The 14,536-nt window shown below is 41.9% G+C and overlaps 1 protein-coding gene across 4 annotated transcripts in view; it reads left to right on the top strand.

Moving 5' to 3' along the window:
* The window catches only part of phf14 (PHD finger protein 14), a 94,960-nt gene that overhangs the window by 19,783 nt on the left and 60,641 nt on the right, over window positions 1-14,536 (top strand). For all 4 annotated transcript variants that reach the window (XM_069681364.1, XM_069681363.1, XM_069681362.1 and 1 more), the window contains exons 5-11: window positions 111-270; window positions 1,032-1,143; window positions 4,035-4,172; window positions 4,854-5,000; window positions 6,084-6,354; window positions 8,674-8,780; window positions 11,593-11,688. In XM_069681364.1, coding sequence (XP_069537465.1) covers window positions 111-270; window positions 1,032-1,143; window positions 4,035-4,172; window positions 4,854-5,000; window positions 6,084-6,354; window positions 8,674-8,780; window positions 11,593-11,688 — 1,031 coding nt within the window. The remainder of the gene's footprint in view (window positions 1-110; window positions 271-1,031; window positions 1,144-4,034; window positions 4,173-4,853; window positions 5,001-6,083; window positions 6,355-8,673; window positions 8,781-11,592; window positions 11,689-14,536) is intronic.

The raw sequence follows: 14,536 nt of genomic DNA, 5'->3' as shown, positions 1-14,536 counted from the left end.
ATGTGGATAAAAAGTTTTTGAGAACCACAAAAATTGAGGCAGTGATGTGGAAAACTTCAGTTCTTGCTTTACTTTATGGCTTTATCGGCCTTCCTTTCTCTGTCTTCCAGGCTGTTACGGAGTAGATGGTGAGAGCGACTCCATCATGAGCTCTGCCTCGGAGAATTCGACGGAGCCTTGGTTCTGTGACGCCTGTAAGAACGGGGTGACTCCCAGCTGTGAGCTGTGCCCCAACCAGGACGGCATCTTCAAAGAGACGGACGCCGGGAGGTGGGACACACTCGCACATTGACCCGTCGGTCAGCTGCCATTTACCAGAGGCAGCGAGTGGAACGTGTTCAGAAACAAATGGCGCTTTAGTTAATGACCTCAGCTGGTTAAAATGCTGAAGGCAACATATGAAGAACCTGAAATTGTTCATATATTCAGCAGTGGAAAGAAGGGAAGTTGGATTAAGGAGGAGAGGGAGAGAAGAGGCAGAGGAGTGAGGGAGGAGAAGAGATAGAGGAAGAAAAGGAGTGAGAGAAAAGAGTGTGTTTTGTGAAGCGTGGAGACTTCAGCCACGTTATCGCTGATAGTGCTCCTCAGCCAGGCTGCACCCGAATTTACTACTTCACTAGAGCATGAAAAACACAGCAAATTAAACTGTGAAGCTGTTGCTTGCTAGAGATGGATATCTTTATATTGGACTTCGGATTCTCTTCCCTAAAGTCCGCATTTGAAATTGTGTCACAGCAGACTGTAGCTGGAGTCTGGGGCTACATAAATCTATGAATCCATTTCTTTTTGAAGTGTCTGACTGACTCACTGCAGCAACTTGATGATATTTACTGTCTCATTGTCTGCAGTTATACACCACACTTAATGCAAAAATAACCACAGGCAGAGATTTTCATCAGTCTGATGCTGCGTCCAGAAATCAATACGTTTAAAAGTCACCTTTTTACAACTCATTTAAGGTCATGACTTTCTGTGGTTTGTTGTGTTTCTCTCCAGCAGACCTGTTAGACTTTCCTTCTCTGTGTTTTCAGATGGGTGCATGTGGTGTGTGCACTTTACGTTCCCGGTGTAGCGTTTGGAGACATTGACAAACTCCGACCAGTGACGCTCACAGAGATGAATTATTCAAAATACGGAGCCAAGGTAAGAACATCCCGGTGCTTGTTGGATTGTTTCATGTTGATTGTAGGTAAACTGACATATTTAACATCCTGTCAGAGCCAATTTTTTTTAATAATAATGTTTCCTGAATGTGTACAAATATCGATTACCAGCATTCAACATTACCTATTTCATTTGACATGTTTTATCCTCATACTGCAAGCCTCCAATTATGTTTGACGTGATAATCTTGAAGATTTTGTCTGTTTAGTCTCTATCTATCTCTGAATAAGGTAACACAATGGTTACTGAGCCTGTGGCCCACTGATGGAAGCCTTTGCATTTGCAGTATATAGTATTATTACAGACTGGGTGTCTGTGGCGACATTCGTGGGAAAAATCACAAGCGGCGCCCAGTTAGTGACGCGTTTTCCCTCAGCCAGCAGTGGTTGGTCTGCCAGAGAGGGTAGGCGGAGCTAAGCGGCTGCTTTTCCGCAAAGAAAAAGAAACAAACAGGAAAATCAAGAGTTACAACCGGAGCAAACCATGGACGTCACGCATGAGTCTGGATATCTGGGAAGTGTGCTCCCACAATTACCGTTTATCACCATAGGTGCCGCCAAAAAGAACGAAACTGTGATCTTCGAGATTGTCACTTTAACAAAGATCCCTATTACTTTGTGCTAGTTGCCTGGTCTCGACCATCAAATCAACCAACTCCAGTGAACTGACTGATGATGCCAACAGAGTTTAACGAGTTGACAGTTCGGTCTGATATCAGGATGTCACGCGAGCCTTATCTTAAGCTGATGCGTTGGCTTTAGCAGGTGTTGCAGACACACTACAGCAAATAGACACTGCATGATTGTGTTCTGCTACTGTTTTGTTTGATTTTGAGGTTTTAGGGGTTAAAATAAATCCAACATTCTTTCCTGCACTATTGATGAGCCTCTGCTGCTGCTACCGCTGACCTGGCCCTCACACTTTGACTTAACATGATGACAATGGATTACATTAATACATTTCAAAGATGTTTCTTTCATCTGTACAGGTACCTTATTATATGCTGTTGAAAATTTTAAACAAATATGTTTCTATGTATATTTAATCGCAGACGTCACGTGACCTACTCAGGCGCAATACAGTCAGGGAGAGAGTGAGAGTGAGGCAGGGTCATCGCAGAGGAGCATCACTGTGAGCTTATAGACTAAGAGAGAATATTTGTTGAAATTCACAGTCAAACTTTATGGTGTTAATTTGTGTTTAATTGTAATTTCTTTGTTGTTTTTACAAGTTTACATTTGGCTTGTTGTTTACATTAGTCTGTATCCCTGGTTATGTTTCATCATCATTCTTGCCGACTTGTTGTCACCTAAAAGAAGAAAGTACTATTTTTCATTTTTAAGTTCACTTCAACTAAAAACACTTAAAACAATTGAAACTTTAAAAAAAATGTTTTAAAATGTTTATTCTTGAGTTAAAATTAAGGCACTTGGTTTGAAGTAGAGGTCTTCACAGGTCCAAAATATCGTACCCAAACCCAAAGAGACCCGGAAATGTACGATCCGGAACCAAACGGGATCTGTCTATTATTTGAAAGCACGGACCCTGACAAAACAGACCGGATCAGCACTGACTTCACTGCTGATTGCTGTTAACAAGTTACCGTTAGTCAGCTGTCAAAACAAACCTTTTTGTCCTACCTAATGTAATGTAGCCTTCTCCCCTGTGCCTGGCCGTGCAGATAATCCATCCTCCACCAAGACAGTTCATAAAGCACATCCAGGTTTCCTGTTATCCATGTCGTGTTGATAAACAGCAATGCTAATCCACTAACTACACCTGGGTATTACAAATAATGTTGAAAAGACCCGGAACCCGGGGTATAGAGCGAGTTTTGACCTGGAAGCGGTTGCCCACATAAAACTTCCGGGTCCTGGTTCGGGTCCCGGGTCCTAGGGTTCCGGTGGACCCATGAAGACCTCTCGTTTGAAGTGTCAGTTGAATTGTTTGGGTTACTGTGATAGGAGGATTTCTTGTTTGAAGAGTGAGATGATTTCAGACTGTCTGTGAGATGAAAGCAGATAAAATGTCTGTGGCTGCCCTCGGCATCAATGACACAGCGGTGGAGTTCGACTGGTGCTCAATCTTGTCTTTATTTGTGATACACCGTGAAACTAAAACACACAATGTCAGTTCACACACACACTTATAACCATACAAACAATTTCATTCATCATAACAAAGCTAAAATGTGATCAAACAAACAGCGTCAGTAAATTACAATGTTGCATTATCCTTTTAAATCACTATACAACGAGATATTAACAGTCAAATAAAACGTAGAAAACAATTACCTCGCTTCGCCTGCCGAGGGTGCAAATTTTGGACTGGCGACAGGTATGCCTTCATTTACTCACTGCTCATGATCAAATACACAAAATACAATCAGATAACCATAACAAAATTATTTAACGCTACACACCTTCTGAACTTCCTGAACACACACACACACACACACACACACACACACACACACACAATGAGCTCCTGGTTTCAATTGAAAAGTTGGCGTGTGACGACACACCCGACCTTTTATACAAGTTCTGGGGCGTGCCACTCAAACCCCGGAACATGAATACACAAACCAAATGCCGGTGGCCCCTTACAATGTCAGTTCAAATGTAAATGGTGAAAGCAGTCATTTTAAGAGGTGATGGTAGTACTTGAGTATCAGTTCATGAGTAAGAGTTATGTTTGCATTGTAAGTGTCGCAGTTGAAATGTGTACTTATATGCATCTACAGTAGTAGATTCTGTACGTCAGTAGAAGCATAAGAGCTGAAAGTTGTTGAAGAAACTCCGTTAAAGAGGAACAACTGTAGTGTTGTAGAGTTTAAGGACATTCTCCCGGTTGTTTTCTGTTGTGTTCAGGAGTGCAGTTTCTGTGAGGACGCCCGCTTTGCCAGGACCGGCGTGTGCATCAGCTGTGATGCAGGAATGTGTCGCTCCTATTTCCATGTGACCTGTGCACAGAGGGAGGGACTGCTGTCTGAGGCTGCAGCAGAGGAGGTGAGGAGACAAACCTGGATTTTTAAAGAACAATGACAAATTATGACTTGGTGTAAAAAAAGTCCAATGTCTGGTGTTTTAATGACAAACCAATAAGGAGCAATATTCAAAGAGTTAGTACTGTAGTACTGAGTACTACTGATCAAACCAAGTTTGAAACTTTTATAGCAACATGTCAGTCACAACGAATCCAAAGGTCAGTCATTGTTAGATTTACATCTCAAATCAAGAAATTTTTTTTCTTTGTGCAACCAAATAAATAAAATTATTCTTTAACTGCAGAGACACATTTTTTTTCTTAAGGCTGCATAGTGTAGATACTCATGGGTTGTGTTGACTTAGCTACAAACAAGTCAGCAATAATGCTGTCCATTAATAATGACTGTCCACCCTGCGGGGAAGTTCATGTTTGCACCATCCTCTACTTTGGCAAAGAGAAATCATCCAGAAAGGTGCCGACTCACAGCAAAGCAGTTAATCCAGTAAATCACAATAAAGAGTTTTTATCAAAACGTCAGAATGCTGATAGAATCATTTAAGCCCTTCTTTTGCAGCTGATTCTATCAGAGCCGCAGACAGAGAGAGGGATGGAGGAGACTGGGTTGTAAAACTTGTAAAAGTTGTAATGTCTTTACTTATTATTACAACTGGTATTCCATGCTTGTGTTTCTGTGTCCTCAGGATATTGCTGATCCATTTTTTGCATACTGCAAGCAGCATGCAGACCGCTTCGACAGGAAATGGAAAAGGAAGAATTATCTGGCTCTGCAGTCCTACTGTAAGGTCTCTCTGCAGGAGAGAGAGAAGCAGCTGACTCCTGAAGCTCAGGTGAGGTTCTTTCATTCACATCGGCCGCAGTGTTAAACTTGTTAATGTGTGTTTTTATAATTATAAATCAGACATCTTCATCATATTTTATTTCATTAGTCTTTAGTAGTACCCTGTCCTAACTGATTATGTCACAGCACAGAAATGATTTAATGTAATGAAGTATGAAACCCAGAGCAGGTTTTTGTTATATTGAAACAGAAAACATCATTTCAGGACAATAGATATTAAAGGGCTCTTGCATGCGAGAAATCCAAATACAGCGTTAACAGTTCCTGTTTTTGCCACTGACAGACTCAAATTGTTATTCTAAGTGCCTGACAACATTACAGAAAGGATCCCTACAGAGTTATACAGTCAAAAGGCTCTTACATCGCTAACTTCAAATCCACCAGACCCCATTGTAAAAACTGTCATTTTACCCTTCAGAAGAACGCACTGCATGCCTGCTGCCTCGACTATTTTACTGTTATTGTGTGACTTTGATGCTTTAAATATTTAGTTCAGACAAAACACGATTCTTGTATATCACACAATAACACAAACACACTAACCAATTGAGGCAGTGGCAGAAAGGAAAATCATGTGTTCTGCAAGATAAAATTGCTGTTTTTTTTCAATGTAGTCTGGTGTCTTTGAAGAGAGTGATGTAACGTCTGTTTCTGGTTTTCAAAAGGTTCTTCCTCTGTAACAAAAAGGTCTATGTCTGTAGGGATCCTCTCTGTCATGTTGTCACACACTTAGAATAACAATCTGAGCCCGTCAGTGGAAACAACACGAACTTTTAGTGGATCAAGGATGACGCTGCAGCCACTACAGCCTGTTTCATGGCTGCCGGACTGAAAGAAATGTAAATATAGGGCCCAGTTAAAAGAAAATACCAGATGGTTTTGGGATAATATGTTGAAATGTTTCTACATTTGTCAGTGGCGTATTAACAAACACATGATTCCTTAGAAAAGCTTGTTGTTTTATATACTGGGCAAGCAAATGATATCATAGTCATTGGCCAGCACTGATGGTTTATCATGATCAGAATGTGGGAGTATGTCATGTGAACATGTGTGTGCGTCCCACCTGAAGGCACGAATCACCACCCGCCTGCAGCAGTACAGAGCCAAAGCAGAGCTGTCCAGGAACACTCGGCCTCAGGCCTGGGTGCCCCGGGAGAAGCTGCCGCGACCTCTGACCTCCAGTGCCTCAGCCATCAGGAAGCTGATGAGGAAGGCGGAGCTGATGGGCATCAGCACTGACATTTTCCCGGTGGACACGTCTGATGCCAACGCCAGCATGGACGGACGCAGGAAACACAAGCAGCCCGCTCTCACGGCGGACTTCGTCAACTACTACCTGGGTGAGGGAACTGTGCCTCTCTTCTCTCTGACTCGAGAAATACATGCTCGAACCCTTGAAAGTAAAACTGAGTTTAGACAAAAAACTTTATTTAACCTGATACTAGTGACACAATCCTTGTAACACAGCGGGTAGAGAAAAAGACAAAAGCTAGCTGCTTGCCTGCAGTTAGTCAAATTGATGCTTTCCATGTGCATAAAGAATCCACTATTGTAGGAGCTTCCCGAGCCCTGCAGGGGTCTCATGAAGATAAAAGGTAATTGGTGTGGAAATCCATGTGCATAAATATAAATTAACAAGGTAAAAGGATGGCTGACGTGTAACTTTGAACAATTTTTCATTCATAGCAGCAAAATGAAAACACAGATTAATAATTGTTGTTGAAGGGGAACACTATTTTTCACATCCACATGTGCTTCTTCTGCATATTTAAGAAAGGTTCAGTAAAACCCTCCAGAGAGAGCTGTTTCAAGTGACAAATGACCTTGAGTGATGTCACTTGAGTCGGCATCGGTCGAGTCTGAAGAACGGTGGGTTAGGGTGTTAGTTGTTTGGGTTGGGGTTAGGCGGATAGGTTAGGGTTAGCTTTAGGCCCTCCAGGGGGTGATCCTGGGCCTTCCAGGAAGTTTGTAGAAATGATTTAAATTAAAAAAAAGATAAGGCTATAGGCTATAGGCTAATTAGGCATTAGGCTAGCTGCTCAAGCATAACACAACACACTCTCTATTCAAAATGTTGCCTCTCACGTTTGTAGGTAATATCAGCACCAGATTTTATCAAGGAGAAATTAAGTGTGGAATTAAAACAGAAGTTCTGCTTTGTTCTCTTTCATTGTTACCAGAAACGTTTTTCTCATGTCATCTGTAACATAATTATATATATATATTTTTTACATTATTTCAGCATCCTTTGCACTCCTCATTATTGCACTATTGTCTCTTAGCTTGTACATGCTATTTTAATGTTTAATGTAGGCTTGTACATATTAGTTTAATATCTAATGTCTAAGGTAGGCTTGTAGTTTTTAGTTAAATATTTCATGTTTAATGCTCGTACGTAGACAGCGAAGTTAAAGCAGAGTTGTATGTGTACATACCTGGCCAATGAAGCTGATTCTGACTCTGATTGTAAAAGCACATTATACTTTATCTTTACATGAAATGTTGCATTAACTCTTCGAATTCTCCGATAGAAATGATCCGCCAGTATTTTTGCTTATCGTGATGTCATTTCCTGGAGTATATTCAAATGCTTTATACTCCTTGAAATCTGTACAACCGACGCTAAAAGGTCAAAATTGATTTTATTTTAAATCCCATTTTATATGAAAGCATGAACAAAATATTTCTCAGCACTCCAGAAGTTTTTAGAACTGTCTAAGTTTTTCTAATTGGTATCCTGTACTTCCAGTGGCTATACATGGGTCTAACAAAACAATAATAATAAGTATAATAATAATAATAAAATAACAGGGTTTCCAATATCATTTTGTAGTTGACGCACCCAAAGGTTTCCTCAAATTAACAGCCTGTCCACGAACATCTCAGAAAGTTATTCTATTTTAATCAGACATAAGACCAGTTTTATTGAACCTTACAGAATTAGCAGCTTACCACCTCAGCTTGCAGACGTTCTCGGTGTGACCCTGCATTAGCTTCACATTAACCGAACCCCCGACCATTTCTATTCTTTCACAACAAAAGCAAAGCTTTCTGAAAGAATGAAGCACAGGTAACAATGCTATTCTCATGCACTTGTGGTGTACTAATACACATGAAGTATCTGTTTAATGTAGACGCACTACATACAGAAATCCGCAGAGCAGCTAGCAAAAGTCCGAATCTATTCTCTTTTAGAGCTGCCTGGGGAAAATAACAGAGCCTGATGTGTGTGTCTGTGCTGCTCTTGTTGTCTTCTGCTCCATTTCCTTATATTTATAGATCTACAATTAAATAATCAATATGATTTTATAGTAAAGTGCTTCTAATCTCTGTTTTTCTGATCCGAAATGCAGGATTTAAGTCTCGTATCATGATTTAAATTGGAACAAAGCTAAAAGGTTTTTAGCATTCATCTCCACAGTGTGTATCATTAACTATCGCACATCATGTTTAAGATATTGTGTGAATGTCTGAAGGCACTTTTCCCCAAATCAATGCTTTTGATACCAGATGTCTGAGACGCCATGTCAGTAACCTTGAGAGCACTCTTCATTAGCCTGCAGCGGAGGGCCTATCTGCCATCAGTACACTCTCTCATGTGCGTTTTCCTGTATAAAGATTGTGATCGTGCCATTGATTTTTGTCCCATTGATATTCAGAGCGGAACATGCGAATGATCCAGATCCAGGACAACATCTCTGAGCAGAAGAACCTAAAAGACAAGCTGGAGGGGGAGCAAGAAAAACTGCACGTGGAGTACAACAAGGTGAGAAGCAGCCGCAGAATAACGAGTCGTCTCTGGTTAAAGTGGAGCGCTCTAACAAATCTCTGCTGGAGTTATAATAAGTACGATTATTGGTTATAAATGATACTCAAACAACAGATCACATGCACAAAGAATTAACACCTTGAAGGAAAACAACTGCTGCAACTGGACCAGTCAGTCAGAGACAGCAACCAACGTCGTTCAATAATCAAGTACAGCTGCCTCCTTAAAGTCAATCTTTCCAACCATCAGCCCTCACAGCAGACTTCCTGAACATTTCCTGACATTACCTGGGTGAGCTGCATCTGTGAACACAAACGGCCACATTTTTTACCCCGACTTTCTCCTGCCAGCGGCCGAGTAACATGTCAGGAGAAAGCCCGGGTTGGCCAAGGTGTGAACGCACCAGGAAATACTCACGGCGAGGGAGTGACGGGGGAAGGGTGGGGGCGGGGGGTATTGCAGCAAACAATACTTCATCCTATTTAAAGAAAGCTATATCGTTATTACTTTATAACTGTGCTTCATTCGTCTCCACCACAAGTACTTTAATCTGCTCAACTTGCTTCTCTTCAGTTATTTCTTCCCACACGCCTTCACCTGCTGTCCCTATCCGTCTGCTCTGTTTACATTTATCATGAGCTGCACGTTTTACGAACTCACACAAAAAACACAACTCCCGTTTTGTATTTTTTCACCCACGATCTCGTTCCTACAGCAGCAAGTGAGCCGCGCGTGCAGGAGGCTCGTTGTTACGTGTCAAAACGATCAAACCCGACTAATGAGACCGACACACAGCTGCACTTACAATCTTTTAAATCAGAATAAGAAGGTCAGTAATTAACAGAAAACGTCGCACCTCAATCAAAGCATTTACAGGAGGGACCAGCGAACGTCTGTGTGTGTGTATTTTTCTGATGAGCATGTGGGAGACGCTGCTGCAGGTACGGAGACAGAACACGAGGGGCGAGTGTCCAGTAAGTTAATCGATCGTGGATGACGATCTTTTTGACAGATAAAAAAGACACATGACAGAATTAGTCGCCAAATATTCTTTATGATTTTCCTGGCATGCATACCGAGGAGAGATACCTCTAACAAATCTCTACTTACATTTCAAATAGTAACATTATTGGGCATTAAATTTATAATCTCCAAGTTCTCAGTTTCGTTGTATTTGGCGCAGTGTTTGGTTCGGGTGAGAGGGGTGAGGAGGCCGGCATCAGTAGATCTTAGGTTGCGGGTGGGAGTGTATTGGAGAAGGAGGTCAGTGAGGTAGGAGGGGGCAAGATTGTGAAGGGCCTTGTAGGTGATGAGTAGGATTTTGAATTGGATGGGAAGAGAGGAAAGAGATAGTAGATTAGTGTTTACTCACAACACTTGCAGAGACCTGGTCTCTGGCAGACCAAACACTGCTGGCTGATGGAAACCGCGTCCCTAACTGGGCGCCGCTTGTGGTTTATTCGGCTAATGCCGCCACAGACAGCCAGTCCATAATAAAACTATATACTGCAAATGCAAAGGCTTTCATCAGTGGGCCATAGGCTCAGTCACCATTGTGTTACCTCATTCGGCAGTAGATAGTAACTTAACATTTATTTAAATGAAAATCTTCAAGATTATGACTTTAATTAACAAATAATTGGTCAAACAACAGACGACGTCAAAAGCAGCCAGTGTCGATCAATAATCAAGACGGGCTGCCTATTTGCAAATCAATCTTTCTAATCATCAGTCCAGAAGACCCCTGAGCCAGTCATTTAGCATCATTGTACACAGAGCAATGCAGGAGCAACTTCATGTCAGTTAAAACTTGTTGTAGTCAATGTTCTTCTTGATCGAAATCACCACCACGTTAAAAAAATAAATACACTCTCACTCTCGCCGTCCGCTCATTTGTTGGTCCCACTTTCATTAGCTTAGGGTTCCTTCAGTGTTCTCAAGGTGTGTGTATGTTGGTGTGTACTTACTTGTATATTAAATTTGTGTGTGTTCAAATTTAAAAAGGGTTATATTACAAAGTCTTAATTTAAATGGCAGATTGGCACTGGGCAGAGCTCATCGGCAGACAAAGGACAACAGAGTTTCAGTATTATTTGAAATCACTCAAACTACAGCTTTAATCAGAAATACAGATTCTTATCTTACTGTCTGTTGAGACTGAAGCCTGTAAGGAAACCGAGGAGGCAAACTCAGACACAGCTGTTCGTAATTGCTCAGTTTTTTTCAGACAATGTTAAAATGTGTCACAGCCTTAGATATGGCCTCTCAATGCTACGTGATAAGAACCGAATCCTGCTCGTGCCTCCCTCTCATGTCTCCTCAACCATGTGACCTCTGCGAAGAGGCTGCCGCTCCATCTGTCAGCGCGAGGAAGGGAACACAACGGCAGAGTAAAAGTCACAAGAGTTAATGTTGCGTTCAGTCTTCTGCCGTGCGTGTTAAGCGTTATTAATGGAGTGTGTGTTGCTAATTGCACGCCTTGAGTTGCTCTTACACGGCTTTGGCCTTGAAGAAACTGCCAACGGAGGAATGTCATTACAAGTCTGGCTTTGACTGATATGTAGTGGTAAAGACCTGTAAATGGCTTACTGGTGGCACAGGGCTCCATTCTACAGTGTTAACATTAAAAAGTTACACTGACTGCAGAGGTGATGGAATTTAAAGATTTATATGTGACTTCATCTTGCAGGGCTATTGGGTTACCTTAGACCACTACTTAACGATACCTGAATGTGTGTATGTGTGTGTGCGAACATGTACAGAAGCTGAACTGTCCTTGCCTCACGTTGTCTCCTCTGTCCTCCTGCAGCTCTGCGAGTCTCTGGAGGAGCTGCTGAATGTGAACGGAGAGCTGAGAGGTGAAGGCCAGAACATGTGGACTCTGATGGGGGGCATCCTGGGCCAGGTACCGGCACCATCTCCACACACCCTCTCCTCCTTCTCCTGTCCTCTTAATTGTATACAAAAGTTCACAGGTTTCCTTTTTTTAGCGTAGCACGGATTTGTGATGGAGAGATATCCTGATTGCATGTAGCAACCCCCATGTCCGCAGCGGATCTGTTATTACCTTACTGTTTACAAAAATCCTTTCATTTTGCACTAACTGATTGAGCTGTCATTTACCATGAAGCCAGACCTGACTGCCGGGAAGTAAAAGCTGTATCCCACTTCTCGTTCCTATGGCAACCAATTGCCAAGATGTGCCTGTACAGCTGATGGGTTATTTAATGAATGTGAACTGAAGTCTACAGAAATAGACTGATACCTTTTAGCTTGTTTGTTGGAACATACAGCGTCATGTGAAACAGCAGCATCAGTCCAACATAACTTTTAAAATCTAAAGTTACGTACATTTAACGTTTAAACGTCTAAATCTATTGAAACAACATACATTATAAAGAAAATATTCCTATGGATAAATATAGAGCGATATGTGAATCAACCTTTACTAATTAGCTCCAATGCTAATCAGTTTTCCTAATCAGTAGTGGTGCTGGAGATGTACATCCAGTAAGAGACAAAATAACATAAGAACACCCTTCTTTGTAATTAATTCAGGTTTACCACAGCCTTAGGCACGAAAGAAGAACTGTTATTAACACCTCACTGGCACAGTAACATCTAAACTTAACTGTGGTGAAACACTAACGCTCCCCTGCGGTTTGGCTGCTAACCGCCGCCTTAGCCCGCTGCCGGAGTGTGTATTGTTTATCTAGCTACAGCACGTCCCTGAGACAGTAACACATTATCGACATGAGTGAACACAGCATGAGCGGTAGAAACGCGAGTTTATTAACCACTACTAAGTTTGTATCCTTAATGGTTGAAATGAACTCCATGGTAACGGGCTGGTTGTTGTTGTAGCGGCTAAACTAGCAGGTCGCGAGACTACACGCGGGCTCGTCTGTGCTGATAAGATGCACAGAGGGTTGAAACATTGGTGCTCTGTCAGGTTTGTTTTGCTGATTACTGTGATTTTTAAAACAAGTTTGTTCTTCATAATGTATCGTTCTGTATGGGAAAGATGACGTGCGTCCCTGGGATACATAGATAGTGAGTTTACTGTGTGCCTTTAATGCGTCAGAGACGCAGGACATGTATAGCTACATCGCTGGGTCTATGATATTTTAAAAGTAGCGGTGATGGCGGTCACTGGGTCGACCCCAAGGTTGGCGTCACCGAACCGCGGTATTGCGGTCATGCAGTTACCGTGACAGCCCTAATTCTGAGAAGAAAGTAAAGCGCTGGCTGATGCTAACGCTAAAGAATCGGGATGTTTATTGAAAGTTAACTGTATTGGCAAATGTTCGCAGTATGGGGTTAAACTTGATGGCTGAAGGGGGGCACCGACGTGTAATATTTGGAGGCCACAGATTAACTTTTTGTGGCCATGGTTAATGCTGAACTCTGCAAAGGTGGTATTACATATGTAAGTCATAATCTAAGGTAAACACAACACTTAGCATCTATGATAACTTTTGTGCAGTAATTGTAGCCAATGTTGGCAAAATAATCTATAAAAGAAGTGAGTAGAACATGGTCTGAAAAGACTTATTTAAAGATCAACTCCTAGCTTTTAAAAACTGTGAACATATTGTGCCATCTTCCTCTCAGTCTTACTTAATTGCCAGGTCGACATCAAATTACCCAATGATATATGTCTCTATGACAGCTGAAGGTGACTGCACACTGCCCAGACAACGCCCAGCTCACCTCAACATTCTGCAGTTGGCAGTTGCTGTTGCAGTCTGTAGAATGTTCCGGAAACAAACTGCAGCTCCTCACTGCCCAGACATCAGCCGACAGGACAGACTTTTGTTTCCGACTTTTTCTTATTTACGTTTTTGTTTTATTTTACATGGACGAGGGTCGTGTGTACTGATGTTCCGCACGGGAGTACAGGCTAGTTGTCAAGGGAACGCACTCTCAGAATGTTGCGGTTTGTTGGGAAAAAGTCGCACATTGGTCAGACTTTCCACAACTCCATCAAACCCGATTGGTCAAACAACTCCATCCAACCAACTCCAACCAAAACCAGCTGTCGGCGCACACTGACCTGACAGTTGGTGTTGGTTGGCGTTTGTCTGGACAGTGTGCAGCCACCTTCAGTAAACTCAATCCTCTGATGAAGACCAAGCGAGAGTTTTGAGAGCCAAGAAACAGCTAGTAAGTTGATCTTTGAGTACATTTTTTTAAGTAAAAAATGCGTGCTATGTGAAGAACAATGGTAAGAATAACACACCAGAGCCATGTGGGGGCTCTACAATGCACACACACCTGTCCTGCACTTTTCCTGTCTATAATATTCTCAGTCAGTATTTTCTTATCACTTGTGTCTTGTCATTAAAGATCAGAGGAAGCAGCTAACTCTGACCCTTCCCTAAAATTATTCAAGAAAACTGATAAGAGATCCACCGGGTGCCTGGGACAGTGCAGTCTCTCCTTTAGGGATTTATGAATATAAGTACCATCTAAATCCATAAAAAGCCTTTAAAAAGTGTGCTCGTTGAAGAGCATGAGGCGTGTAGACAAATGGTCGAATGATATTAATGTGGTGGCGAGGCAGCAGAATGGACAGGGACTAGAAGCAAAACTGGCAGTGAATCTGCAATGACCACCATAAATCACCTAATTATGAACACGCACGGTTTAAGTAGCAACATCAGTCACAGCACCGCATGCTTTTGTGTCATCTATCTGCCACGTTTTCATCTCCTATTTGTCATCCTGCCTGCCTGCATTTGCAGAAATTA

The sequence above is a fragment of the Semicossyphus pulcher genome, unplaced genomic scaffold (assembly GCF_022749685.1).
Source record: "Semicossyphus pulcher isolate SPU_LCO1_2020_fin unplaced genomic scaffold, fSemPul1.0.p SCAF_5, whole genome shotgun sequence".
NCBI lineage: Eukaryota > Metazoa > Chordata > Actinopteri > Labriformes > Labridae > Semicossyphus > Semicossyphus pulcher.
Note: the sequence above shows the minus strand (reverse complement) of the source record. Positions and strands in the feature narration are given on the sequence as shown.